Below are 25,802 nucleotides of genomic sequence, written 5' to 3'. Positions count from 1 at the left end.
TATGTCATTGTGTGTGTGTGTAAATATGTATATTTGGCGTGTGTTTTGAGGGGGGTTTGAATGTAAATCAACCTTAGTCTCTGTGAAAATATAATAGGTATAGAAAGCCACGTGTTGGGCCAAAAATTTGCACTTTACCCCCTTTTCTGGTTTGACCCTACCCGGAATGTGGATCATTTGTAATTTATTTTTCAAATCTCTTTTTCTTGGCACTATTTGCAAAGTATTTACCCTGAACCACTTTTCTTTTATTTATTTAATTTGGAGGGTAAAGAAAATAGATCTGAGATTATGACATGATGAATGAGGGAAAAGTATTTTTGAGAAATTTCAATTGAAATCAAATTTGGTTGGATTTAAACTAATTATACGGATCATAATTCTGATCTTGATATAAATTGATTTAGGATCGAAAATGTTAAAAATTATTAGATTTTTTATAAATCCCAATTGATCAAACCTTGATATTGAATAGATGTCTATGTATTATTAGAAAGTTGGTGTAATGTGTAATAATTATAATAAATAAACTGAAACATCAAAGCCTTAAATTTCAAATCAACCATAGATTGTAACTTTTGAGTAGTATAATTATAAAGTAGAAGATCTAAGTAATGATACCAATTATTATTATGTTGCAAATAAATGTTTTGATAATAAAGTTAAAATTAGAATGAAGGTTGAATTAATTTTCCTCTCCCTTTTGACTCTTTTTTCCATCTATATCTCATCCCTAGTGCCATTTTTGACCAATCACGTCATCATGCTTGACATTTTAAAAAGTCTAAAGTCCCAACTATTGACAAATACCTCTCCTTTTTCTTTTCTTTTTTTTTTTTCTCCCAAAGGTGATAGGGGCTACTAAATCTAAATATAGAAATTTGTGCTATTAAAATTGATCAATTGTAAACATTTTCTAGTACTTCTAGATATCTAGACTCATATATTGTTTTTTTTTTAGAGTAATTGATTAGACAAGCGTACTGATTGGTTACAAATAATGAATTTGATCGGTTTATAAATCTCAATTTTTTCTTTTTTACGAAATACTTTTTCATAATGAAATTGTAAGTCCCATATGAAATAGGGTGGGTGGATAATACTTTACGCAATGCGGCACTGGTTGAATCACAAGCTACATCATTTAGCATCAATTGTGAGAACAAGGATATGTGCCCGTTCCAAGCCCCCTGTATGCGAGGCTGGTGCTGTGATCAAACGTCTCATATTGATTGCAGACGAAGAATTTGAGCTGCTTATAAGCCCTAAGACCTCCCAGCAAGGCGCCTAATTATTAAAACAAATTCGTGAAATTCATATAAAATTAAAGTAGACAATATCTTATACAATGAAACACCACAAATCATATTTACAGTGTATGATATATATGATTCAATTGGTGCTCGTTGACTCGAGGCATTAGTCAATTCCATCAAAACCTCATGTTTTTATCTTTAAAAAAGTGCCCGAATAGGGAGAACAGATATTTGAGTTTATAAGCCATGCAAACTCCTCATCAGCAATCGACTAGAAACCTAACTTCATTATATAGAGCAAGTGTAGAATATGAAATGTGACAATTCATATAAATGTAGAACTTACATTATATTAACATGACATGATTCAAATTATTCAATATTTTGGGCAAAAGACAATTTTCGTCCCACAGCTATAGGCCATTTTCATTTTAATCCCGTAAATTTCTAGGGTTTCAATTTGGTCCCGTAAAACTGAAAAATTCGCAATTTTAGTCCAAATTTGGACGGAAAATTTTGTGGCTCGCCGGAAAAAGTCACATGCGATGCATGTGACTTTTAAAATTGGGGGCTCGATTCTGATTGGCTGGAGAAGTTGATGTGGCGCATATGTGGCGCACACTTGGAAATTAAAAAAAAAAACTGATGGGAAATCAAAGTTGTGAAATCCCCGCCATTCGCCGCCACCTTCTCTCTTCAATTCCGCCGCCGTTACTTGGAATTTCTAGCCACCACATATACCATTCAATTACCCATAGTAAGGAGAACAAAACCCCTCAACCAATTTTGCGATCCGACCACGACAGCGACTGGGCTTTGAAATTGACCGCCGCGGATTATTCTCGTCGATTCGCCGGCGACAGGACGACCCACGATTGCAGATTGGTACCATTGGATTCGTCTCCTCACTGCGGTTCTAATGGGACCAGTCTCATCCATTTTTATCAACTAGGTGCAAAGATCCATCGTTTTGAAGATCTTAGTCGTCGTCCGCCGCGACTGCACCTTCCGCCGGCGTTTTCTCCTTCGTCTGAACGAACCACCGGCTTGAAAGACCATCGTTGAACGCCTCTTGTTCTGGCGAATCTTTTGAGACCAGTCCCATCAATTTTGATCCCCTCTGTGCAAAGATCCGACAAAAGCCGTCCTCCGCCTTTGCCATTCTTTTGAGATGTGTCAATTTTTTTTTTTTTAATTTCCACGTATGCGCCACATATGTGCCACATCAACTTCTCAAGCCAATCATGATCGAATCCCCAATTTTAAAAGTCACATGCATCGCATGTGACTTTTTCCGGCGATCCACAAATTTTTCCGGCCAAATTTGGACTGAAATTGCGAATTTTTCAGTTTTACGGGACCAAATTGAAACCCTAGAAACTTACGAGACTAAAACGAAAATGGCCTATAGTTGTGGGACGAAAATTGCCTTTTGCCCCAATATTTTTACACACACTCAAGAAACCAACAACACACATATATATTCTTGAAGTGGAAACATAGTGAATCTAAATAGAGAAACTACCTAAATTCCAAAAATTCAACCAATTCCAAAGTGATTCACTAAACCATGGATGATTATCAAGTGAATTATAGGTATAAATCAAATCATAGAAACCCCCAAAAGATCCTAACTATTTATTAAATTTGGGTTGTAAATCATTATATCTTTTTACTGCATTCTTTAACCCTATCTGGGAATTGCTTCAATTAGGTTTGGATTCCAATTTGTATATATCATCAAGAACACTTTGAATTCCCCAAAAATATATATATATATAAAGCAGTGAGGACTCTTAATCGTACACGATTTTGATCACTAGTGGAAAGCAAAAACAATATTCTCAACAATCACTTACTGCAAAAATTCCCATCAAATCCAAAGATGATGATGATGGGTAGGGGGAAAGAATAATTAACTTTGCATGAATTGGGGATAAGATGTTCTTGGATAAGTATTTCCATGTAAAAAGAATGGTTGGCAAGTGATTAAAGAAGACAAAAATTTGGATGGCCTAAATTGCAGGGCCAAACATACTTTTTGAATTAGGGTTACAACTTCACATGCAAGGTGGAAATGCCCCTCTTTATGCTAATTCTTTTCTTCCTTTGCCTATCAATTTTATTATTTTTTTTTTAATTTCCTGCCTTTAATTAGTATATATGTCCCTATTTATTGAGACAAAAATAAAATAAAAATATTTCTACGGAAAAGAAATTAATGATGAGGGAATCCTCAATAATATAATAATATATATAGTTTAATCCCAAAATATTATATATAAATTAAAGTATATATATAACTTTATTCCCATTTTTATATAATTTAAATCGCGTAAGATTCACAAAAATTATATTTATAAAGTTTAATAATTAGGAAAGAAAAAAAAAATAACCAAATTAAACATCTTCCAATCTTGAGATCCCATCATAACAATAAAATTATTTTAATTAAATATCATCTAAGTTTATAGTGTGTATAATTTATGAATTTATATAGTTTGAATGAATTTTGTTAAAGATATATATGTAGAAGAAATAGTGTGTTGATGAGAGGCATGGGCTCTCTCTTGCCCTTTTCAGGGGTACAAAACTTTAGTAGCACTTTGTTGATGAGTTTTCACATGCACCTTACCCTCTCCAATATTTCACATGCTTCTCAATCTGTGTATGTGACTCACTACTGCCTTTTCTTTTCTCTTTTCTCCTTCTCACCACAAAACCCTCATCATCATCATCATGCATGCATCCACAAATTTCTAATTTATACGAGGCTGTGATTGGTGTAAATTTAAAAAAAATATTGATTATTTAATAAATATATTTATAATTGATTTGATTTGGACAAATATGATTTGTGTAATTTGCATCCGTCCTCTCTCCACTCCATCACCTCTTTAATTGCCATTTCTTCATTCTCAAATTTGACTCGTATTCTGTTTTTGGTTCATTGGAGAAGTCAGAAAATGGTACCAAAATTGATGATCTCTAGCTAAGTTGGACTCATATATACATATGATGTATATATATTAATTGATCTCTTCTTATCACTAAAAAAAGACTAAATTTTTAAATTTCGATCACAATTAATAGTAAGTAGGTTGGTCGAATTGACCAAGAAGCGGCAGGTGAGTAATATATATGTACGTACATTGGACCAATCGATATATTAAAAAGAAATAACATGAATTATAAATGTTGTAATATTGATGAATCATAAATTAATTAGAAAAAAACTATATTGAGATATATGTAATGAGTTGAACCCAATCTTGTAGGAGAAGCAGTGATGGGGAAATGGGATGATGATGATGATGAAAAGTTGGAGTTTGGAATTCGAATAGTTTGATACGTGTATGCATTTCTTTACTCTATTTTTTTTTTCACAAACTAATTAGGAGAATATGAATATATATATATATATATAAATGTATATATATATACACACACGTTATGTGAATAGGGAATCTTAATTGATTTTTGAATTTTTTGGTTCAGTCAACTTCACGAATGAAGTCAAATCCACCATCACAAATTTATTGTACTGCCCTCCTATACAATGTACGTGACTCGTGATTTTTTTTTTCTTTTCTTTCGTTTCTTTGTTTTTTGTTACAAATTTCGCAAAGCAAGAGTGGAGTTGCGTCTAGCCCATGTCGATCAAGGTTTTTATAACTGATTTGTTGTCGCCACTAACAAAAGTTTAACCACGTGGGAATCATCTATAGGACGGGACGAATTCTTAATTAGCTTCAGCAAATGTCTTGAGACTAATATGAACCTATATATATTATGGGTGTAATAACATTGAACCTTAAGCATTAAAACGTGAGGATTGATGGTGAAGGTAGCAAAGTGTTGATAGTGCAGAATATTGGTTGAGAAGGGGTGTAAAATTCGGAGGGGCAAAAGATAATGCGAATGCGATTGGGGAGAGGCAGATAGCACTAAACTTCTGTCGCTGTAACCGACTCCGAATGTGAGTACAAGAAAATACAAGTGAAAAAGTAGGCTTTCGGACAAGTAGTAGATACATACAACAAACACAAAACCAAAAACAAAAATAAAAACCAAAAAATTGTGTATTGATGTTGAAGGAACTGAGATAGGGAACAAGTGGGGGTATGAGTACGACACTTTAATCAAAAGCGTTGCTCTATAATTGATTCCGATACATATAATAATAATAATAATAATAATAATAATACATAGGTTGCTCTCAAGTTTGAGGAGGAATATGATTCCTCCAATGAATTTTAAAAAAGAAAAATTATTTATATATGTGTGGAAATTTCGGATATAAAATTGGGGGTGTTAAAGTATTAAATGAAAAGAAATAGAGTAGGAAGATTATTGAACAGCTAAAAAGATCAAATTATATTCTTGAATCCTCCATTTTGGAGGGGAAGGGGTTTGGGTTCATTTTTATTTGTTTATGATGATAAGATGAGACTGAGACATGTAATATTCTTTTCTAGTAGTGATGATGAGTTGAGGAGAATGGGGTGTGATCTGATTATGGATAATGGTTGTGGAGGTTGCTACAGGCACTAAATGTCCACGTCTGTTCCTATTCCACTGTAAGTCTGTAAGCTAGTCCCTGGGATTAAAGTGACATGAAATGTAATTCTCAAGCCAACCATTTTATACCTTTTTATGCTCTAAATGTCATATAGCCCATATAGCCTGCTCCTTTCATTCATACAGAGAGCCCTTCAAATGGTTTGGTTTTAAACCCATTTATTTAGGGCTATAACACATTTTTTTTATTATTTGACATACAACAACACGATCTCAAGTCATTGTCATTTGATTTGATTCTCACCATCAATATATAGGTAAAGATTGCAGGCTCTCCACCACGGTTTAGATAGAACAATTATAGAAGAGAATAAACAAATTTACTAATACATTCAAAAGAACACTGATGGAAGACCTTTGGTAACTGACGGCACCACGGGGTCATCTTTTGACAAGCCTAAAGAAACTGAGTCAAGTGAGAGGAGCACATGGCCACAATATGTAGGACACTCTTAATAAGTCATCAACTCAGGCCTCGACCATGGGTTCAGGACCAGACAAGTTGGCCCGAGATCCATTGGACTGCCGAACAGAATTGAATAGGATATCCTTAATGACCTAGAAAAGTGGATGAGCATCACAGTCATCAGTCCAACGTAGAGTTTTTTTCTGAAGGAACTATAAAATGCTAGAATGTATGATATTTAGGAGGCAGGAGAGTCCAAATGCAAGAGAGAGGGCAGTTGCAGTTACCTGTGACATCAAACCATGAACCTGCTCAACAGTTATCTTTGCACTATCACGCGTAATCTTGGTGAGTTGCGATTCTTCCTGGACGACAGCAAATAGACATCCAGACGAAGCTGGTCAAGAAGAGAGTCCAGATAGGGAGGGGGGTGGGGGGTTTGGTGGTCATCAAGAAAAGCAGCAGTTTGGTGGCAGTAACTGTCTTAAATGATTAAGTAAATGCATACATGTCATCATATGCAACATTGATAGCTGGGAAAGATGACACAGTAAGATCGCAGTTTGATATAAAAGGGCAGGAGTTGTGGTTAGGGCTAGAAAACTCTCTCTAAGGAGGAAAAGATTCAAAATTGTGCAGGCAAAAGACTGGTCATAATTCCATTAAGATCACATCCTCCGCATTCTGTAGACGGGCATAAACTTCACCCTTGGTACTCCACTTGACACGTGTTCTTACATTGTAAAGCAATTTAAACCTAGTTGTTAATATACTCTTCCATGTAATAAAAGGTCATAAATGAAACTAATACTGCTATAGAACAGTTCCAAGTTCTGGCAGGAATATATAATAAGCACCTTCACTTGTTCACTGAAAGTTTACACGTGAAATTTTTGAACGGAGAAACAGCCTGAAATATAATCCATATGAAGATCATCTTAGCTATTGCAAAATTATGTCTTGAACAGGCAGGCAAAGCTTTGATAAAATAATAAATTTTCCTTCAATCAAGCAAAAGAGAAGAATCACAGTATTTAAATATCAACAAAATTATCATCACAAGAAAAAAGTAAAACATATACTAGCTCCAACTCAGACTCGGTATTATCTAAGAAAAGCAAATGGTACAACAAGAGTAACACACTGACCTCTTTCTTCCTCAGAGGACCTCCTATCAAGGACCCAAAGCGTGAATGTGCCAATTGATTTTCAGCTTGCTCTATTTTCTCAGCTGCATAATTATAAGGAAAAATTAGTATAATATACTGACATGGCATCCGCTACCCAATGGTTCAATATGCTGGAAAGAACTAAAGGTATGGGCTTCTGATGGAGCAAAGAAGTAACAAAAAAGGCCACTTGCATGCAAAAGTAAATTACCTAAATCTGAGATTTGACCAGCAACATAATCTCCATTACCAAGCAAAGGAGAAGAAGAAAGGGTGTTGACCCAATACTTGTTCCAGAGTAAATCCAAGAGGTGACAATCAAGAGATGACTTGAAATATGTGATATCCAATGCATAGTACTGTACACAAGAAGAATTAATTGATTCAGGAAATTCTGCAGAAAGAGCCTCTGAGATGTATTTAAAAGGCAGGGGGGGAGAGGGGGCAATAATCTTCTTCTTTCTCCACACAACCAAGAAAACAATTATGACAAGAACTCCAATTATAGAGAGGACAAATGCGCACCTGTTTACAATGCACGCCAAAGTCTTCAATTTTGTTCAAGGGTATTGTCTGGTACTCAGAGACAGGCTCATCTGGAGGCTTGTAGCCTTCAGGATATGTTCTGAAAGCACCAATCTCTACTTTTCCAGCAGAGACAGTCCTTGTTGGATCAATAACAACTGCTAGAAAGGGCTCTTGATATTGCTGGTTAAGCATTTGTGTGGAAACATCTATACCAGAAAGCCAACATCCGTAACCAGGATGGGAATGATACCACCCAACTACATTCTCCAACCTACCCGCCTTAGTCCAAAATAAATTTGGGGTAAGAAATAACACAAAAACTATAACAACAAATTCTGAGTGAAAAAAAAGGCCACCTAGAGGATGCAAACAAAGGGATTTCATTTCTAAATATTAGATGGTTTAAGAATTTGAAATCATCAAAATACTTTTAATTATGCAAAATAGATTAGCTTTTCACTTTCAGGAAAATGTTGTTGTACTTCCAGTAATTAGATACCTGCACTTTCAGATAGCTTACACCAACACAGCAAAATTCATATGCAGCTTCTACAGAAAAACTCATACCACATCAACTATATACCTCTGAAACTTTTCAAAATTCCCATCAACTTCCCCTTTCTACTCAGAATAAGAAGTCGTGATGATCACAAAAAGTATATAATAATAACAGACAAACAAATTGGACAACTGCCATATCAATGTTCAGGGCCGTATTTTCAGCCATGTCCAAATTGAGTATGAACTTGTAAATTGTTCGCACAGAACCAGAAAGAAAAACTCCCCTGTTTTATCAAAATGTAATCACACAAACAAGTTTCAGAAGTGTTCCCAATATCAATGGACCCACAACAGGATTTGGCAAATCCCACCCAGAGGCTTCATTGATCACTGGCAACCAAGTCACAAAAGCCACTTACGTTCCCAATTTGCAAAAATACAGCCAACCTTCACACATGCAATTGAACTGTCCAGCAAGCATCACTCTAAACTATGTCCATAAAATACATAAATATCACCCAGAAAAACAATGCTACTTCATCACCAATCCAATACAAAATAAGTAAAGGTTCAATAAGCGTAAAAGAAAAGTACCTGCTTATTAGTCTGCGAATAATCCACCATATACTCATACGCATCGGCCTGAGCATTAACCCTAGTTTCAGTGCCTTCAACAGGGAGGGCAAAAGCGTCCATTACAATAATCGCATCCCGATCAGTCTTCCCCTGCATGAGGCCCATGACCTCAATTGTGCCGCCGGAGCGAGCATGGACCACCATCTTCAATAGCGCGAGTGCTGAGATCTTGACGCGCTTGAAGTAGTGGGGGTCATTGGCCCACGGCTTCTCCTGCTGGAACTTGGCCTGCGCCGCCTCGTCATAGAAGAAAATGGAGTCCGACGCGGCGGAGGATGAGTCGGTTGCCACTATGTTGTTCTCCAGCTCCCATGTCTGCCGCGCAATCGCCGCCGAGGAGGAAGGATCCATAGTTTTGAGGACAAGATAATCAGTGGAGAGCTAAACCGGGCGTCTCAAGTTATTTTCTTTTTACCGATAACCAAGAGTCCTCTCTGAGTTTTTTGAGTTCGGGCACAGGTGAGGTATACCGTATACGTGGATTTTTGTCATTCTTGATAAAGAATTTTTTACCAAAACAAAAAGTTGATACAGTGAAGTTATCTCACTCCTGCAATTATTCTCATTCATTTGCAGAGAATGTTAATGCTGCATCTGGATACGGGTAGTTGATTATGCGAAGGAAATTTGAAACCAAAACTTTTGTCGATTCTTTATGAACTCATACTTGTACATAGTAGTATTACGAAGTTCCTCCCCCAGTCGTTAATGCAATGTCTTTTTTTGGCAGGGCCACGCCCATTAGTACCAGGAAACATATCATCATATCAGAAATAGCAATACAAAGGATAGATACAGTACAACTTAGGAACTTTTAGAATGGGTATAAACTGTAATCGAGGGAATGGTTCGGACAGTGTCCAATTAAACAAAGCTCCTCCATCTAAGGTTCAGAAGAAAAGTGACTAACCATGAGAGCCATTCTTTTGCAAAAACCATATGACTCCACAAATAACTCATAAATTTGGGCCTAAAGTACAACAATCCTAAACTGGCACAGTGGAAGTTTTTCCTACAGTAGTGTACAACATATATATGCACCCACCATGAGGTATCTCTTCATTCACCTCTTCCTCTGCCTCGTCTTGTATTTACCCGATTTTCCTCCCTGTTGTTTCCCAGCAGTGGAATCGACCTTTTCATTTAGAGATGGCTGGGCCATATCTTGCGATAATTCTTCATGTTGCATGGCCAAACTATTCTGAGAACCACTTGCAATGCTATCGGTTTCAGTAACAATAGGGACTTCCATGTAAGCTTCGCTCAGAAGCTCACACTTACCTTCCACGTTCACAATACTCACAGGCTTCTTCTCATTTACAGTATCTGCATTATGGTTTTCCTCATCATATTGCTTGTAGTTTTGCTCTGACCCTAATCCTGAGGTGTCCACTCCTGCCGACAAGCTGAACAAAAGAAGCAGATTTATTTGGAAAGATATAGCAGAGCAGAATTATGCCAAGTGAATTCATATAGGATCAGGAGGAATAGAAAGTGAGGAAGAAATTATTGTTTCTGATTTCACCTAGCTTGAGATGATGAGGGACCATTTATGCTCTGCTTTCCACCAAATTCAGCCACCTCAGTTGTCGGAGCTCCATTAGTCTTACTTAAATGTGGATCTGTAGAAGAAAGGTCGAGATGAAGGGGCCAAATTTACAGTCGAAACTTTTGTCTCATACATATATAATTGCTGGCATACAAATTGATTAATGATGGTAAACAAAATAAATAAGGGTCTGGGAGAAAGTTTGCAAATGAATAGGGAAATAGTAAACAACACCATAGATACAGGAGGCTGCACCACTATGAAGCAGTTATTTAGCGCTCAAGAGTATTGTACTTTCTTAAAATTGTATGAATCTTTGATATATGGCAGTGGACAAAGTACAGGGATTAGGAAGAAATGAATCGAACACAGTTGAATGGTGAACTAACAATCCTGTGACAAAACCCCACCCATCAAGGAATGCTATAGTTAAATGGTGAACTAACAATGTCATCTCAATGTCAAGTGTCAACCACCACTTAATTATTTTTTTCCTTTTTAAATTCAGAAGACTTCTCTCTTTCACCTTATTCATTTCTCCATCATAATTTACTGAGCTTTCCAGCCTCTTAGGTTCACATCCCTGCTTTAACTTAGCCCCTGTCTCCCAAATGTTACTCTCCTTGTCAGTCCCCTAATCCCATCTCTGAATATCTGGCAGCAACAAAAAGCTGCCTGTGGCAATAGTACAATTTTAGTTTAGGTTTACAACGCGCTAATATAAACCTAGTGTTGGAGCAATCAATACATAATTGGTAAAATACAAATGAGCACAAGAATCAGCAGCAAAGAGGACAAGGGCCATATAGAATTTATTCTAGCCACTCTCACAAGCCAAACGATAATAATAGATGGGTCCTGAAAAACCTAAAAAAGGATACCATGCTGGATGAATGAAAAATAGTACAGTAGCAACATAGAGGAATGATCTACAGAGATGATCGCAGTCTAGTAGAGTGATACAGAAATATAAACCTAATGGTATATGAATTAGCTTAAACTATTGCATTTACTAAAACAAAAATCTGTCAGCTTATTGAAAAACCACGACATTCATCACCATCATTTGTTTTGTTTTGCCTAATGAAAGTTACATAATGATATTGTGTAAGGATCAGTTCACACTTCCCCTCCGGTCCTCACTCCAAGAAACATGTAGAATACCAAATACGCATTCCAATGTCCCATGAGCCCATATTCTTTTCATTTTCTCAATAACATATTCCCCTAATTAACTCTTCAAGAATTAAAACAGTATCCTATAACAATATGAACCAATGAGATAGATGGGACAAATGAAAGTACCAGTATGGTGCTCCTCGGCATGATTGGCACTGGAAGAATGAGGGGACCTGGATGATGCCTGAACAGCTTCTGCATCCTTTAAAAATGGTGAAATAAGTGGATAAGTCTAAGACGTTACAAAGTGCAACGGGAAAATTTTCATGCACCGTGCAGATGTTATTTTTGTTCAGCTTCTATAGTCCCGCATACTTAGCAGATGGATCAACAGCTACCGAAAAAACGATTTTCCTAATCAAATACCTCATTATTTCCAGAAACAGAAGTAGCTGGCTTGGATGAGAGCGCTTCACTTGCCTTATCAGCTTGTCTTGACTCCAAAGCTGAAAGGAACACAAAACCAACTGAATGTTCTTTATATAGACACATACAATCCTATTCCACCAGCTAAAAGAAGAAATCTTATCAACAAAGATTTTTTATATTTCCTGGAAGTTGCATGAAACTAGCTGAACATACAGATTCTACAGAAGAGGAAAACCGACCTGCAAGGGCAGGATCAGAGCTCACTCCTGCATCCACCAATAACTCTGGCTCAGTCATTCTCTCCCCCAAAGCAAACAACAGATTACCAGCTCCTACAGAGTTCTCCCTACTTGGAGTAACTGCAAACAATGATGGATCAATTTTAGTGGATGGAGTGCGTAGCAAATCTTCTGTTGCCTTTGACCGCACTCTCCGTAATTCTTCCTGAATATTCCATGATCCAGAGGCAAGAGAATTCCGTTTCTGCACATCCCAGTTACACAGAAATCAAATAATGATGAATAAGACTTGATATGAAAAAATTATGCAAACAAAGTAACAGGAAGGTTCTCACTGTAGATAATATACCAATTTCTATTTTGTTGCATTAATAATTTTATCCAAACAGAGGTTCCATCATTTCTATAGTACAATACACTAGATATATCATCCACAATAATAAGAACAACAAGAGAATACAGTAACAGAGACATTTGTGTATAAACAAGAAGAAAACAATTACAAGATCCTCTATAGGCAAATCATGTGCTGTGAGAAATTGTCAATCCCTACCCTACATTAGACTATATTAACATTCAATTGCATTGTTCTGCAAGAGGTTGTACATGCTTTCAAGTTTTAAGACAAAATTAGTCATCATCTCTAGATCAACAAATTTTGTTAAAGCATAAGCACAAGAAGTATAAATGCAGAAAAGACACTGACAACGTACAACAGTGATTTGCAAAATCACCCTAAATAGTAGGCATGTAAAGTAGAAAAAGGGAAACAGCAAGGCTAACTTGGTAATAACTCAGAAGAGGATCCACTTTGCTGATGCAAGAATGGGTGATCAAGAAACAATTAGAAATGAACCTTTGATGAAGACAAAAGATCTTGGCCAACTGAATACAATGTTTCTTCCTTGAAAAGTTTCATTGTCGTTGTCAAGGGGGTTAACTCAAAATTTCTCGTCGGTGATGCCCAAGGTGGCCTCTCCTTCATATAGGATCTTGCCAAATCCACAGGAGAACCTCCTCCACTTTCTATCTGTCCCACATAAAATCAATAACATGAGATCACCTTATTCTCAGATGAAGATTTCTTTGTGAACCTTGATAACATTCCAGAGTCATTAGGAAGCATCAAACATAAATCCTCAATGTAATAACCAAGGAGAAAATCCGTATGGGTATACAACAATGTAATAAAGCTAAAGGGAAAAGAAACCATTGAAGCATAACTGGTGAAAACAAACTAGCTCTCTGATTATAAAATAAATAAATAATTAAATAAGTAGATAATAATAATAAATAGAAGAAGAATCACTGACGTAATCAACTCCAGTTGAATTAAGGTTACTGGTCCCAGGAGCCAACTCTGTCACTGAACTTGACCCCACTTTCTTCTCTTTAAACCATTTTTTAGCTTCCTGAACAGCTTGGTTGTATATATCTACGTGTTCTGTTCATGAAGATGACAACTGTATCAATAACCGGAAAAATTCCACATGGAACGGTTGCCAGATTTCTTGGAAAGCAATACCATGGTCAAGTGTCTTCCCAAGAGAGCCAGCAAGTAAAATTCTCTCCCCTGCTTCTGTTGAACCGTCCATAACTCGTGAGTTAAGAACTTGTGTCAACTTATCACATTCTTCCCTGAACAAAATTGAATAAAATGATAAATTCTGGATTAGATTGAACATGAATATTGGAGAAATCAACTTTTTTCCCAGAGCACAAGTAACCAAATGATCCATATTGTTCATAGGTGCAAATCAACCACATGACTAATGGATATCAATAATAAGGCCAATGTGTTGCATTGAAGATTCTTGCATCCATTTGCTAAGTTCAAGCAGTATCACCATCCTTCACTAGATCAAAACAGATAAGACAGCTGCAACCATCAAATACATATCTACATAAAGAATTTACAGCGGTTCGGAGCAAAAATTGATGTTTGGAAGAATAATCTACATTACTGGGAAATTGAATCAGTTTCGAGGCTGGTATTAATGATCATGACAAGCTCGAGTGCTACTAAATATTTTACACGTTTTGAATTTTATTGACAGATGAAGTCATATTAAAGTCATACTATAAAATATTAACAGAGACCAGAACACAAAAGCACCATAAGTTCAAAATAGCAACCATCACTCCTCATCAGAAACAAGCTGGCTAAAATGTAGACATAAAAAGAAAATTATAGAAAAGAGGAAACAAATAGTGTACATATAAAAATAACCACCAGTAATTTATCAGGCATGGTGCATATACCTCCAAGTTCTGGGTATTACCTCGAAAAAGTCTCCCGCATAATAAGTTGCTCGATTATCTGTTTGGTTTCAGTTCTCCTCACACTCAATTGAGACGCTTGTCCATGTTGCATCAATTCTGGTGAAGTCACATTTTTCTAACATAACAAAAAGAAGATTCAAACATTTTATTGCTAAGAACAATTTCTAGGCCAAAATGACATTGTAATGCTGAAGAAAAGCATAAATATGAGAAATTTCTAAAAAGATAGCAAATAAGCCAAATAAGATCAATCGTGTTATATTTTGTTTCCTCCAACCAAGTTGCAGCCAGAAAATGTTATTTATGAATGTTCTCCCTGGTTAATCACAGCAGTCATCCTCCACAATTCTAACAAAAGCTAGAATAGATCTCCAATCTTTGTGTTATCAGTAATTTCAGGATACCACATCTATCACATATCACAAATGCTGCAGCTGAAGAGGCAAGGCAAAACCATAACCCGGACAAGCTAGGACAAAACTTTGATCCATAAATGGAACTATTGGCTGCAAGATCATAGAAAATTGAACGTGACTGTATTATTGCACCACATATTCTCCATAAAAAGTGGAATGAAACTATTAATATGTTTTATTATATAGGTTCAGAATTCTACTTGTTGCACTGATAAATTTATCCTCTGTCAAGATTATGTATTTCCCTTTCCAAAAAATGGTCTGTTATTAAGTATCCTCACATGTGGTATAGCACACACCGAAAAAGAATTCCATGGGGTAGGAGATTCACCTAGGCAAATATAAATCATTCTGGTGTAACGATTGTGCATAAAAAGCAATGATTTACCTCGTTGGACGTGTTAACCCCATCATAAGGGCCTCCATAGTGATTATCATTTTGAACATCATCCTCTGCCACACAAGATAATGGAGCAGGGAAAAGAAAAACAAAAGAGGGTTAGTCAAATAGACTGCATATAGGGAGAGAGACACAGGGTTGTGGGAATAAAAGGCAAAATCTTGTAAGTTGCTGCTTACATAATTATTAATCCAAATAAAAGCACAATGAATACTTTTTAAACGCAAGACTTGGCAACATGTTGAATGAACTAATTATTATAACATCTTCTAGGAGGTATTCAAAGTCATTAAATTAGAAAATGCATTTACATGACTTGATACCTAATGAAAGAACCGTCACTAACTTTACCCTACCAACTTCAGTTACTAAGGAACGCTATCTCAAGAGTCACATCATAATACAACTAGTATTGGTGGCAAAATCATTCTCAACATGCCAAAAAGAATAAGGCAGTACCAAAAATTACTCCAGATGGTAATTTGACAGGCATAAATTACTATCGTGATACCTAACAGTATGATACACAGCCACCCATCTGTCAAAGTGAGCATACCCAGATGATTTCCCATGCATCACTTCAGGTCCTTTTTCCTGTTTAGTGTTTTAGTAATTTTGAGTTTACAATTTCATCTCCTAAAATTCAATTTCATAATCGATACATTACAACTACATCAGCAATACCCTAGTCCTAAGCAACTCCTAAACCATAAAATTCCTAGATAGTAAGGCTGCTACTAATAAGAGGAGATGCAGCATTATCAACCCCTTATTAGAAGGTTGCATTGATAAGCCCATAGTCATCCATAAACTGAAATATGATTATCCCAAAAGGCATACTCAACCTAACAATACCTTTGACATTTCTCTTAGATAAGTTTTCTTTTCCACAAGCATTATTTGATCACAGTCTTGCCAACAACTATCCCCCACCCTCACCCTGCCAAAAAGCAATCGGAAAACAAACAAAGGAATGCACAGAGAAGAAAGGACAAATAGGAAGAAGAAAATGCACAGAGAAGAAAGGACAAATAGGAAGAAGAAAATAAAAGAAAAGCCTAGACCTTCCTCTTCCCATAGTTCCTAACATTCCAATCCCACCTCTTTCTCACCAAGTTTCCATGACTTAATTAGGTGTTGAAGATGTCCTCCTTTTTAACACCACCAAAATGCACAACTACTTCTAAGCAGTAAAGCAATCACAAATTAGGACAAGCAATATATCACCGTACATTTTAAGTTACTATGTACATTAAACGGATTTGGCTTCTACATTTTAACGTAGTGTATCTTTATCTTTCAAACTGACTCGCCCTGCATCTCGCTCCCTTCTTTAGTTTGACTTACGTTACACGAGCACATCAACTTCGGACCAAACAGACTTCCTTCTGAGAATACATGCGAAGTAAGTTAAAGCAGCATTCCAATAGGCACACGCAGAAAACTCAGAGACACGCGCAATAACTCAACGAAGCGAACTCGTAGTTACAAGAGACCGAAAATAACGCAAAAAAAAAAACGTAAGACAAAATTAAAGAAGCTGAATGCACACCTGAAGCGGAGTTCTCGTCTTCAGAAGAGGACTCCGACTCGGAGAAGATGGAGGAGAGGATTCTCCCCGCCCCCGAAGCAAGCGCGCGAGCAGATGGAACAATGACGCCGCTAAACCAATTAGGGCTTTTTGGCGGAGGAGGCCGAGACGGTTCCGGCAGAGGACGGTCGTAGGGGGTGGCGCCCAGCCGCTGCTTCCGGCGATTCGCAACAATTTTACCGCCGGCGCCAGATCGAAAAGTCGCCATTTGGGGGAAATTTGGGAAATTCGAAACGGGAATGGTCGGAATTCGTTTATTTCATGTCCCTTAATGTCCTTTTGTTAACTTCACTCCAATATTTTCCGTTTTCCCATCCCCCTATCTTCTTTTTCTTTTACCTTTTACTTTTTCCCCCCTTTGAATTTCTTCATTTACCACCTCCTTTTTACAGTTTTGGTAATTCACCAAATCAAAATACTTGTTGCGGTTGATATCCTATTTTTTACCATCCCATTGCCTCCAATTATTTCAAAAATTTCCGAATTTCCTCCTATTTACAAGTTTCAATTTTTAAAATTATACAATATACTATGTAAATGTAGATATTTTTTGAAAATTAAAAAAAAAAAATCATTACCATACCTACTTCCTGTTCCTGTTGATACAAATCTTGTCCATCGAAAATCAAACCATAACTACTTCAAACTCATTAAGTATATAAACCAATATGACAACCCACTATATTTCATAGATCATCCCAAATAAAATATAATTTATATTATCAATCAGAATTCAATATCGATATTTCTTAGCAACGGTCATCAACAAGTTTGGTTCGACTTAAGTATTGTCAGTTATGGTTTTTGATCCACATTGATTAATTTTCAAAATTAAGTGAGATTGTTAATTGCATGACCGAATATGATATGACATCACGGTTCGGTCTCATGAAAAAATATACAAGTTGTACGAAATGAACCATCATTACAATAATTGTTGAAAAAGGAATTTGAACTCTTCAACGTATAAGTAAGTAAAACCCTGTAAAATACAAATACACATCTTGTAAATCATGAATACTTTAATATACATAATATGTAAGTGTAAGTGAACATTATATTACCTAAATACATAGATCTGCATGCATCTAAAAGCATGCCCCATTTATTAACTTGTCAAAATATAGAAATGGGCAGAGGTCATTAGGAAATTATCAATGAAATGATACAAGTTCCCTCAAAATAGATATTTATTATATATAGGGTTAGGTTAAAGCTCTACGCCCTCTCATTGTACGGTCCGACCCGGATCCACAATTTGGCTCAAATGATCTATTATTGGAGGCGGTTGATTTACCTAATATTTCTACAAATTAGAATCATGATACGTGGTGCAATGCAAGTGGACTCCTACTGACAGGCAAGTGAACCCAGTCAGACATTATAAATACCTCATGTACAGTTCATTTATAATAAAATATTTACTACACAAAAATCCACATTAAATACTTTTAGATCACTTTGAGTTCGCTTCTTCTATCTCGAAGATTTTAGTTGGGGATTCTCCAACAAGTTTAACGATATACTTTTTTCTCAAATTTCAAAATCATTTGGATGACGTGAGGTGGCTGACTACCTACTATTCGAATTATTATCAATCCAAAAGAGTTGCATAAGAATTAGTTGACAAATAAAATATAAAACAATTGATTGTGGTTTGGTATTATTTGTTTTCACAGTGTTAGAGGACCCCATTTGATCTGAGAGTGATGCCGAAAATATATTTCAAACTATGATGACAGGTTGACTGACTAATTCAAATGCAAAAAGTCTTTGAATTTGATAATTAATTGCTTCAGTAAATGTAGCCAAATAGCTAAAAATCCATATGGGTAAGTCAACCTGTCATAACATGTATGTATAATTTATTTATTCAATTATTAAAATTATACCGTATTGATGCAAAATCACGTACCATAATAATAAATATAATCAGTTCCCTTTTTTTACATTCGGAACAAATATATTATTTTTATAAAAAATTCTTGTTTTGATATTTGATTTTTCTTTTATCAATTAAAACTCTCATAGAACTGCACTCTAAAAATATTTTTCCCACGTGAACTGAATTCATTATAGAATTATTCAAATACTCAAATGTAAATTAAACTCAACACAATTTTTCTTTTTACTGATTATAAAAATTAATTGCAGACAATTTGACTTGTACAAATAACAGATTAAATTCAAAAATTACTGATTTTATTTTTTTAAATAAAATAAAATGACGTCCTGAGTTAAATGCAAGTATTAATGAAAAGTGCATAAAAGTCCCTGTGAAAAAATAAAGTACAATTCACCCTTTATAATTTAAAGAATTATATAATTTACCTTCCTCCGTAAATTGATGGAGGAAGATAAATTGCATTACTTTTTAGTGTGATAGGAGGTAAATTGCATTTTATTTTTACAGAAAATTTTGTATACTTTTTTATTAAGATAGAGGGTAAATTGTATTTAACAGTGCACCAAATTCAAGTAATTACATTAAATTTATCTATGATGAAAGTCTTAATCCCAATATGTGTTTATTAATTATTTTTTTAAAAAAATAAAACAATATTTTAGCATAAGGGCAAAAAGTCCTTCGCCCACCATCAAAATTCAACAGCTTTATAGAGCAGACCCATCATCTCAAGTTTACTTTTCCTTTGCCGGAGACTCTCTCTCTCTCAGTTTCTGTCTCTGTGTTTTCAGAAGCTTTCAGCAACCAGGTTCCACTCCTTTTCTTCTCTCCATACTAGTGTACTCTTATTGATCTTGTTTTTGGGGTTTGAATTTGAGATGGGTTTGTTGACTTTTGGGCTAGTGAATTCAATTGTTTGGTTCGTTCGCGATTACCTGTCGAATGTTTTGGATGTTGAATCGTTATTGAGTATAAGTTTTATTGGATTTGATGCTGTTTTGAACTGCTTGTGGACTATGATGCTGTGCAGCCTTGAATTTGTAAGAGTTTTTGTTTGGTGTGAAAGAAAAATGATTCGGAGGAGAGTTTGATTGTTATGATGTTCAGTGCAGCGGAGTACTGGTGATATGGTAGCTCCTGTTGACAAATGATAAGGAAAATTAAATATGAAAATGTTTAGAACAAATGGGATACGTATAAATTCTAGAAAGTTCATTTCTCATAGATAATGCTATTCTCCATATGATTTGTGAGGGAGGTGAAGCTTTTCGTTGTCTTATATTCATGACAACATAAATTTTGAGTTGAATAACAATCCGAAAGGTTGTCAAATTTAGAAAAGCAGCGATATAATTCCTGAGTGCTTGTTGCCAAGGGAGATAGCCTCCAAGTTAATGTTTCTGTTTTTGTGATGTGATGTTTTTCACTGCTCTTAAATGAGGAGTGACTGTATGGCTGATGAGTAGTTACTTGCATACATATTTATGTAATAAAGACATGCAAGTGATACCTCACGCATTATGGATCTTAAAAATTCTAATATCTGCATGCTCAGGTCTAGGTTTATGCATGCTTCATTTATTTGCATGATACTTCTAGAGATTAGTTGAATCGTCGGTTAGTAAAAACAAAATAAATGTTAGTTATGTTTTTCCCGGTTCTAATGATTTTCCAAGATCCACTAATGTTCTGCTGTATCAAGCCAGAGTTCAAGCAAGTCTTTATTATATTAAATAACTCTTAACCACTTCTTTCTTCATTAGAGCCTGCATGGCTGCTTTCATTGTTTTTTGATAGTTGTTGTGGGAACCTAATAGTAATCTTAATATTTGTAGCAAAGTCTTTGATTATTGTTCAATTGTCTGATTCTGATTCTGGACCTGAACGGGTGAAAACATCTACTTCATGTTTATGAAAAGTTGAATTTCCAGTTAATATCCCCTGCAATTTATGGTGAAAGAGGGCTCCACACCAAACACAACTATGATGGAGGAGATTCAGTTGTATACCAACTGGGATAATGTCATATGTCCAATATGCTTGGACTTTCCCCACAATGCTGTTCTTCTTCAATGCGCATCATATGAAAAAGGATGCCGATCTTTTGTATGTGATACTGATCATTTGCATTCAAATTGTCTGGACCGCTTCAAACAAGCAAATGGGATGTCATCTGGTTCACTACCACCAAATTCTGCTGAAAAACTACCAAGTATGGGCTCAGGATCAGATAGCAAGCCACAATGCCCCTTGTGTCGGGGAGAAGTTACTGGATGGGTAGTAGTTGATAAGGCTCGTGTGCATTTGGATGAGAAAAAACGTTGTTGTGAAGAGGAAAAATGTCCATTTACAGGCACGTATATGGAGCTCCAAAAGCATGCACAAGTAGAGCATCCTCATGCTTGCCCTTCGAAAATTGATCCGGCACGCCAGCTTGATTGGGAAAATTTTCAGCAATCCTCCGAGATCATAGATGTATTAAGCACTATTCATTCAGAAGTCCCACGTGGGGTGGTACTTGGTGATTATGTGATAGAATATGGTGATGATAACTCTGGGGATGATTTTGATGACTTCCCTGGAGATGAGGGAAACTGGTGGACATCTTGCATATTATATCAGGTATTTGAAAATTTTAGGACATCTAGAAACAGAAGAAGATCAAGGGTCAGTGATTCCAGAAGAGGAAACCACCGTGTGAGTTATGATACCTCAAACTCTGATGAGGGTTCTGTATCATCTGCAGAATATGCAGATTATAGGGCTGACGAGACGGACGATGAGTTTGTAAATGCAAGGCGAGCATCTAGACGAAGAACTAGCCAACACAGGTGAGTGAATGCACTAATTTAGCCCAACTAAATGCCAAACTGGTACTCTGAACTTTTTGTGTAAAATGTAACCGTTTTCGGGTGCAAAATATGTATTCACGAGTTGAATATTTTATAGAGAAAACATCTTTGAGATCCATTTCTTCTTTTTGGATTTTCATGATAATACTAACTTTATCAAATTTAAAGATGTAGAAGGAAATGCTAGGTAATAATGAAGGTAATGGTTTTCTTTTGCAGTAGATTTCCTCAGGGGAGGATATTCGTAATAAGAAAATTCATTCTTTGAACAGTTCCTTTTTCTTGTCTTCACTTCGATTGTATATGTTGTCTCACAGCTCTCGAAGGCGCCGCTCCCGCTTCTACGACAACTAGTTAAGCAGTGTCCGCAGAGCTCTGCATTTCTTCTTTACTGTAAGATGATTTGAATGGTACTAGTTAACGTTACATATCCAATCACCATTTCAACTTTTCCTAAGTTACCATGTTTGTCCTGGGATGAACGTAACTTTAGCTTTGTTTCTTTTTCCATATAGCTTTTGTTTTCATACCCCCCACTAATCTCTTCTTTTCTTAATTGTACAACAGATAGAATTTACCGTAGCTGTGGAATGGAAATGAAAGTGAGTATCGGTTCGGTGGAAATGGACAGCAGGTCGTGTTGGCTCTGTTAATGACAAGTTCTATTAAATTTCTCAGGTTGACGTAGTCCCATCTGATTATCTTTCTGATTTAGTGCCTTTTCTTCTTTTTCTAAGGGTTAGGTGTTTGTATTTAATGTGCTCTGCTGTTTAATAGTAACTTGTTTGTTCTTTACTGCTCGTTAATATTCCATTAACAGACTTGTCTAGCTGCTTAGGTTATCGGTTGATTTCAGCTATCGTTAGGACCTTATGTTGTCGATTGAATAGGTTTGGAATTGAAATAATGTATTATATAAGGTTTCATTTATTTGGCCTCATTAGTTTCCTGGGGTATCTCGCAACTTGATCCTTCCACTACCAACTCTCTGAATTTACGCACTTTTAATGAATATTGGTTGCTTCTTATTAGAGGATCTTGACGTTGATGCATGAGACGATTGATGATACACGCATATGTTATCGTTGTATTTCTCTGATAGGGGTTTTCTCTGCTCATTTTCTGCCGTTCGTTTTCTTGGTTTCTCTTTAATTTTAATAAGTCAAATAACTACAATTGTCAAGGGCATCAATTCATGATGTCATTAGCCTGCAACTGGGGTATGTGTATGTATGCGTTTGATGTAATCGTATATTCCATCACAGCCGGTGCTGTGGCCTTGGCTCATTATAAGTTTACAAGGTCGCTTTCTGCAAGTATGTGGTGTGCTTTATACGCTTCTTGGTTCCGTGGACGCTATTGTTTCGCCCTGATGTTGTCGACAAGTGTACGCCATATCCATAACCTCAAATACAAATCGTGAAATAATATTATAAAGGTAAATTAAATGAATTTTTGGTATAATTATGAATCTTTCTTGTTATTTGAAAAACTATTAAAACCCATTTAATTTTGATAATCGTCTAACAATCACTCTATTTTATTAATTTCCGTCAGGTTTTCAGTCATTGTTTTGCAGAAAACTAATCAAAATATCTTATGGACTAAAAATTAAAATTTTATTTATTTTTTAAAAAATTTAATCTTTTTTTATTAACAAAGTTGATATAACTTTTCATGAATCCATCCTATTTTTTATATTAATATGCAGTAAGAATATAATTGTCAATTTCATACATTAATCCAAATATTACATAATTTCAACAAAAGGTATTTGAATTTTCAAACAATAAGGATATTTGTAACTATATCAAACTTTAGAGAAAGACAATTTAAAAATAATGAGGGACCTAGAGAAAAAGGTATTCCCAACTATAACATTTTTATTTGGTGTTTTTCAACCACATTGCTTAGAAAATGAACTTTTTACCATCGAGTTAATGATATACCAGGCAAGATTTCAAAAACTTCAGGCCGAGCGGGGCCGAACATTGATACTGAACGTAGAAGTATTATATGAATCATCAACCAAAACAGAAAGAAAGGTTGAAGTATTGTACATCAAAACTTATATATGTTAACCGGTGAATAAAAATTGCTGCAAATTCAGAACTTCTCCAAGGAAAAAGGAGAAAAAGATGGTCCATGTGTGAGATACAACACTCTGGTCCATTACGGCCAAAGTTTGAATCAGAGAACAAGCTCAAGGATTAATACGGAACGTTCTTGGGGAGGTTGCGTATTACATTGCTCTTCATACCAATCTTAGAGCGCATGGCCTCAATCCCAGACTTGTTCATTGCCTTAATTACTTTCATCCGGACTACATGCTCTCTTGACTGCACGGTTGCTAGACCCATGCTCTTGTACCTGCCAACCAAACACATTCTCATACCATTAAGTTTCATGTCAACATATTCTAAGATTCAAGTTCCCTACCTTCCTCTTCTGGGTGGGTGGGAGGCAGGAGGCAGTTATAGGGGAAGGGGAAGACACAGAATGTTTTTATTTTTACTTAATTTTTTCCTTATTTAAAGAACATGAATAAAAATTCACTTCACATACCTTGAGGCTAATGCAGCTGTGATAGCATTATTTGCAGGTGTAGGACGTGGTTTCTGACGGTAATATCTCAAGAATTCCCTTGATCCAAGCATTTTGGTCAATGTTGAACCATTATTTTGTCTGGTTATAATTAGCTCAGCACCACCACTACCGAGTTCAACAGCTTTCTGCGTGTCATCAACTGCAACTAGTTGATTCCCATCTGCATCCACATAACTTTTACACAGAAAAACACAAAGGCAGTCAGGAAACAATTCCATCAAAACATTTAGTAGTTCAGCGAAATATCTTGGTGAAAAATTGTAGCAAGAACTAATCCTGTTATTAAAAGAAACAAAAGGACAAAAACCTGCTGCTGTAATCATAAAATTCTTCTAGTTCTGCTTCCTCATCTTCAGTTCCATCACCATAGTGCACCTTGCAGTGACCTTTAGCCTCCATATGCTTTCGGACGGCCTCCAAACTACTGAAAGGATGACATCTCTCATTACAGTACAGACAGATGTAATCCCGTTTAACCTGTAAAAAGAAATCATAAGTCCACCGCAGACACAAGAACGTACATTGTAAAAGAATATCAGGAAGACCATGGAAGATGAGAGAATAGATCCAGCATGAAAAATTCAGTACCTTGAGGCTGAGATAAGTAAGAAAACCCTTAGGATCTTTCAAATACTCAATGTCGGGGATGAAGAACCCATGCTGCTTGTGCATGTGTACCATACAGCTCTCTATTGTATCATGCTCCAGATCGCACATAAAGCAACAAGAAGGATCCAAACCTTCAAAGTCATCATCACCATCCTCATCTTCATCCATGTCATCATTAGAAGGATTCTCATTTACCTTAAGTTGTGTAAAGGAGTCACTGGCTTCACCAACCAAGTCTTCTTCAGGATCAACCTCTTCCCATTCACTGTCTTCACTTTCGTCATCTTCTTGCACTGGTTGACGTAGAGGCTCTTTTGGAACACGGCGTTGAAGAGGCTTAATTATTGTGCTCCCCGCACCATTGCTGGTGGGCGTTTCAGAAGCTCGCATTAAGTGACTCTTAGATTTTAGGTGCTGCGCATGGGCTTTAGGACTTCTATATTCCTTGCCACAGAGGCCACAACTATAAACCATGGGAGTTTCATCTAACTTTCTTCTTTCTTCTGCAAGTGCAGACTGCCTAGCCAGGAAGAGTGTTTCAGTCACTCCAGGAACCCCTGCCACCTGGAAAAGAAAAAAAAAACATATATAAATTAATCAGAGTTGGCATACTCAAGTAGTCTGACAAAATGTCACAACAGCAGGTATAGAAACTTAAAATGCAGGAAAGCCCATTCTATGGATATGCCTAAAATAGTTGTACAGAAAAGTTGCATGCTAAATGA

The 25,802-nt window shown here is 36.1% G+C and overlaps 4 protein-coding genes across 9 annotated transcripts in view; 1 reads left to right on the top strand and 3 right to left on the bottom strand.

Annotated features, from left to right (window-relative positions):
* On the bottom strand, nt 5,982-9,662 carry LOC105164938 (COP9 signalosome complex subunit 5b). 2 transcript variants are annotated; one of them, XM_011083780.2, is made up of 6 exons: nt 9,036-9,656; nt 7,938-8,219; nt 7,624-7,771; nt 7,392-7,474; nt 6,531-6,608; nt 5,982-6,395 (listed from the first exon to the last, which is right to left on the bottom strand). In XM_011083780.2, exons 1-6 carry the CDS (start codon nt 9,426-9,428, stop codon nt 6,306-6,308), a joined length of 1,074 nt encoding a protein of 357 aa, XP_011082082.1. In that variant the 5' UTR covers nt 9,429-9,656; the 3' UTR covers nt 5,982-6,305. The 2 variants fall into 2 exon arrangements, with proteins under 2 accessions (XP_011082082.1, XP_011082083.1); XM_011083781.2 differs by lacking the exons at nt 5,982-6,395; nt 6,531-6,608 and adding an exon at nt 6,679-7,153 and having other exon boundaries at nt 9,036-9,662.
* Nucleotides 9,882-17,427, bottom strand: LOC105164939 (protein KAKU4). Its single transcript, XM_011083783.2, has 11 exons — nt 17,065-17,427; nt 15,501-15,565; nt 14,696-14,811; nt 13,939-14,051; nt 13,727-13,857; nt 13,270-13,443; nt 12,414-12,657; nt 12,172-12,251; nt 11,932-12,007; nt 10,603-10,699; nt 9,882-10,483 (listed from the first exon to the last, which is right to left on the bottom strand). The coding sequence occupies exons 1-11, from the start codon at nt 17,309-17,311 to the stop codon at nt 10,141-10,143; spliced, it is 1,686 nt and encodes a 561-aa protein (XP_011082085.1). The 5' UTR covers nt 17,312-17,427; the 3' UTR covers nt 9,882-10,140.
* On the top strand, nt 19,682-22,809 carry LOC105164936. 5 transcript variants are annotated; one of them, XM_011083779.2, is made up of 4 exons: nt 19,682-19,817; nt 20,941-21,840; nt 22,179-22,254; nt 22,429-22,809. In XM_011083779.2, exons 2-3 carry the CDS (start codon nt 20,960-20,962, stop codon nt 22,213-22,215), a joined length of 918 nt encoding a protein of 305 aa, XP_011082081.1. In that variant the 5' UTR covers nt 19,682-19,817; nt 20,941-20,959; the 3' UTR covers nt 22,216-22,254; nt 22,429-22,809. The 5 variants fall into 5 exon arrangements, 4 of the variants coding, with proteins under 4 accessions (XP_011082081.1, XP_011082080.1, XP_011082079.1 ...); XR_848061.2 differs by having other exon boundaries at nt 19,701-19,817; nt 20,845-21,840; nt 22,179-22,271; XM_011083778.2 differs by having other exon boundaries at nt 19,701-19,817; nt 20,929-21,840.
* Nucleotides 23,820-25,802, bottom strand: part of LOC105164935 (cytoplasmic 60S subunit biogenesis factor REI1 homolog 1) — a 2,920-nt gene continuing 937 nt past the window's right edge. The window contains exons 2-5 of the mRNA XM_011083776.2: nt 25,057-25,641; nt 24,776-24,945; nt 24,427-24,642; nt 23,820-24,231 (exon numbers count right to left, since the gene is read on the bottom strand). Coding sequence (XP_011082078.1) covers nt 24,072-24,231; nt 24,427-24,642; nt 24,776-24,945; nt 25,057-25,641 — 1,131 coding nt within the window. The 3' untranslated portion in view covers nt 23,820-24,071. The remainder of the gene's footprint in view (nt 24,232-24,426; nt 24,643-24,775; nt 24,946-25,056; nt 25,642-25,802) is intronic.

Source organism: Sesamum indicum, linkage group LG6 (genome assembly GCF_000512975.1).
Source record: "Sesamum indicum cultivar Zhongzhi No. 13 linkage group LG6, S_indicum_v1.0, whole genome shotgun sequence".
NCBI classification, from domain to species: domain Eukaryota; kingdom Viridiplantae; phylum Streptophyta; class Magnoliopsida; order Lamiales; family Pedaliaceae; genus Sesamum; species Sesamum indicum.
The sequence above is the reverse complement of the archived record's forward strand: the minus strand, read 5'-3'. Positions and strand labels throughout refer to the sequence as shown.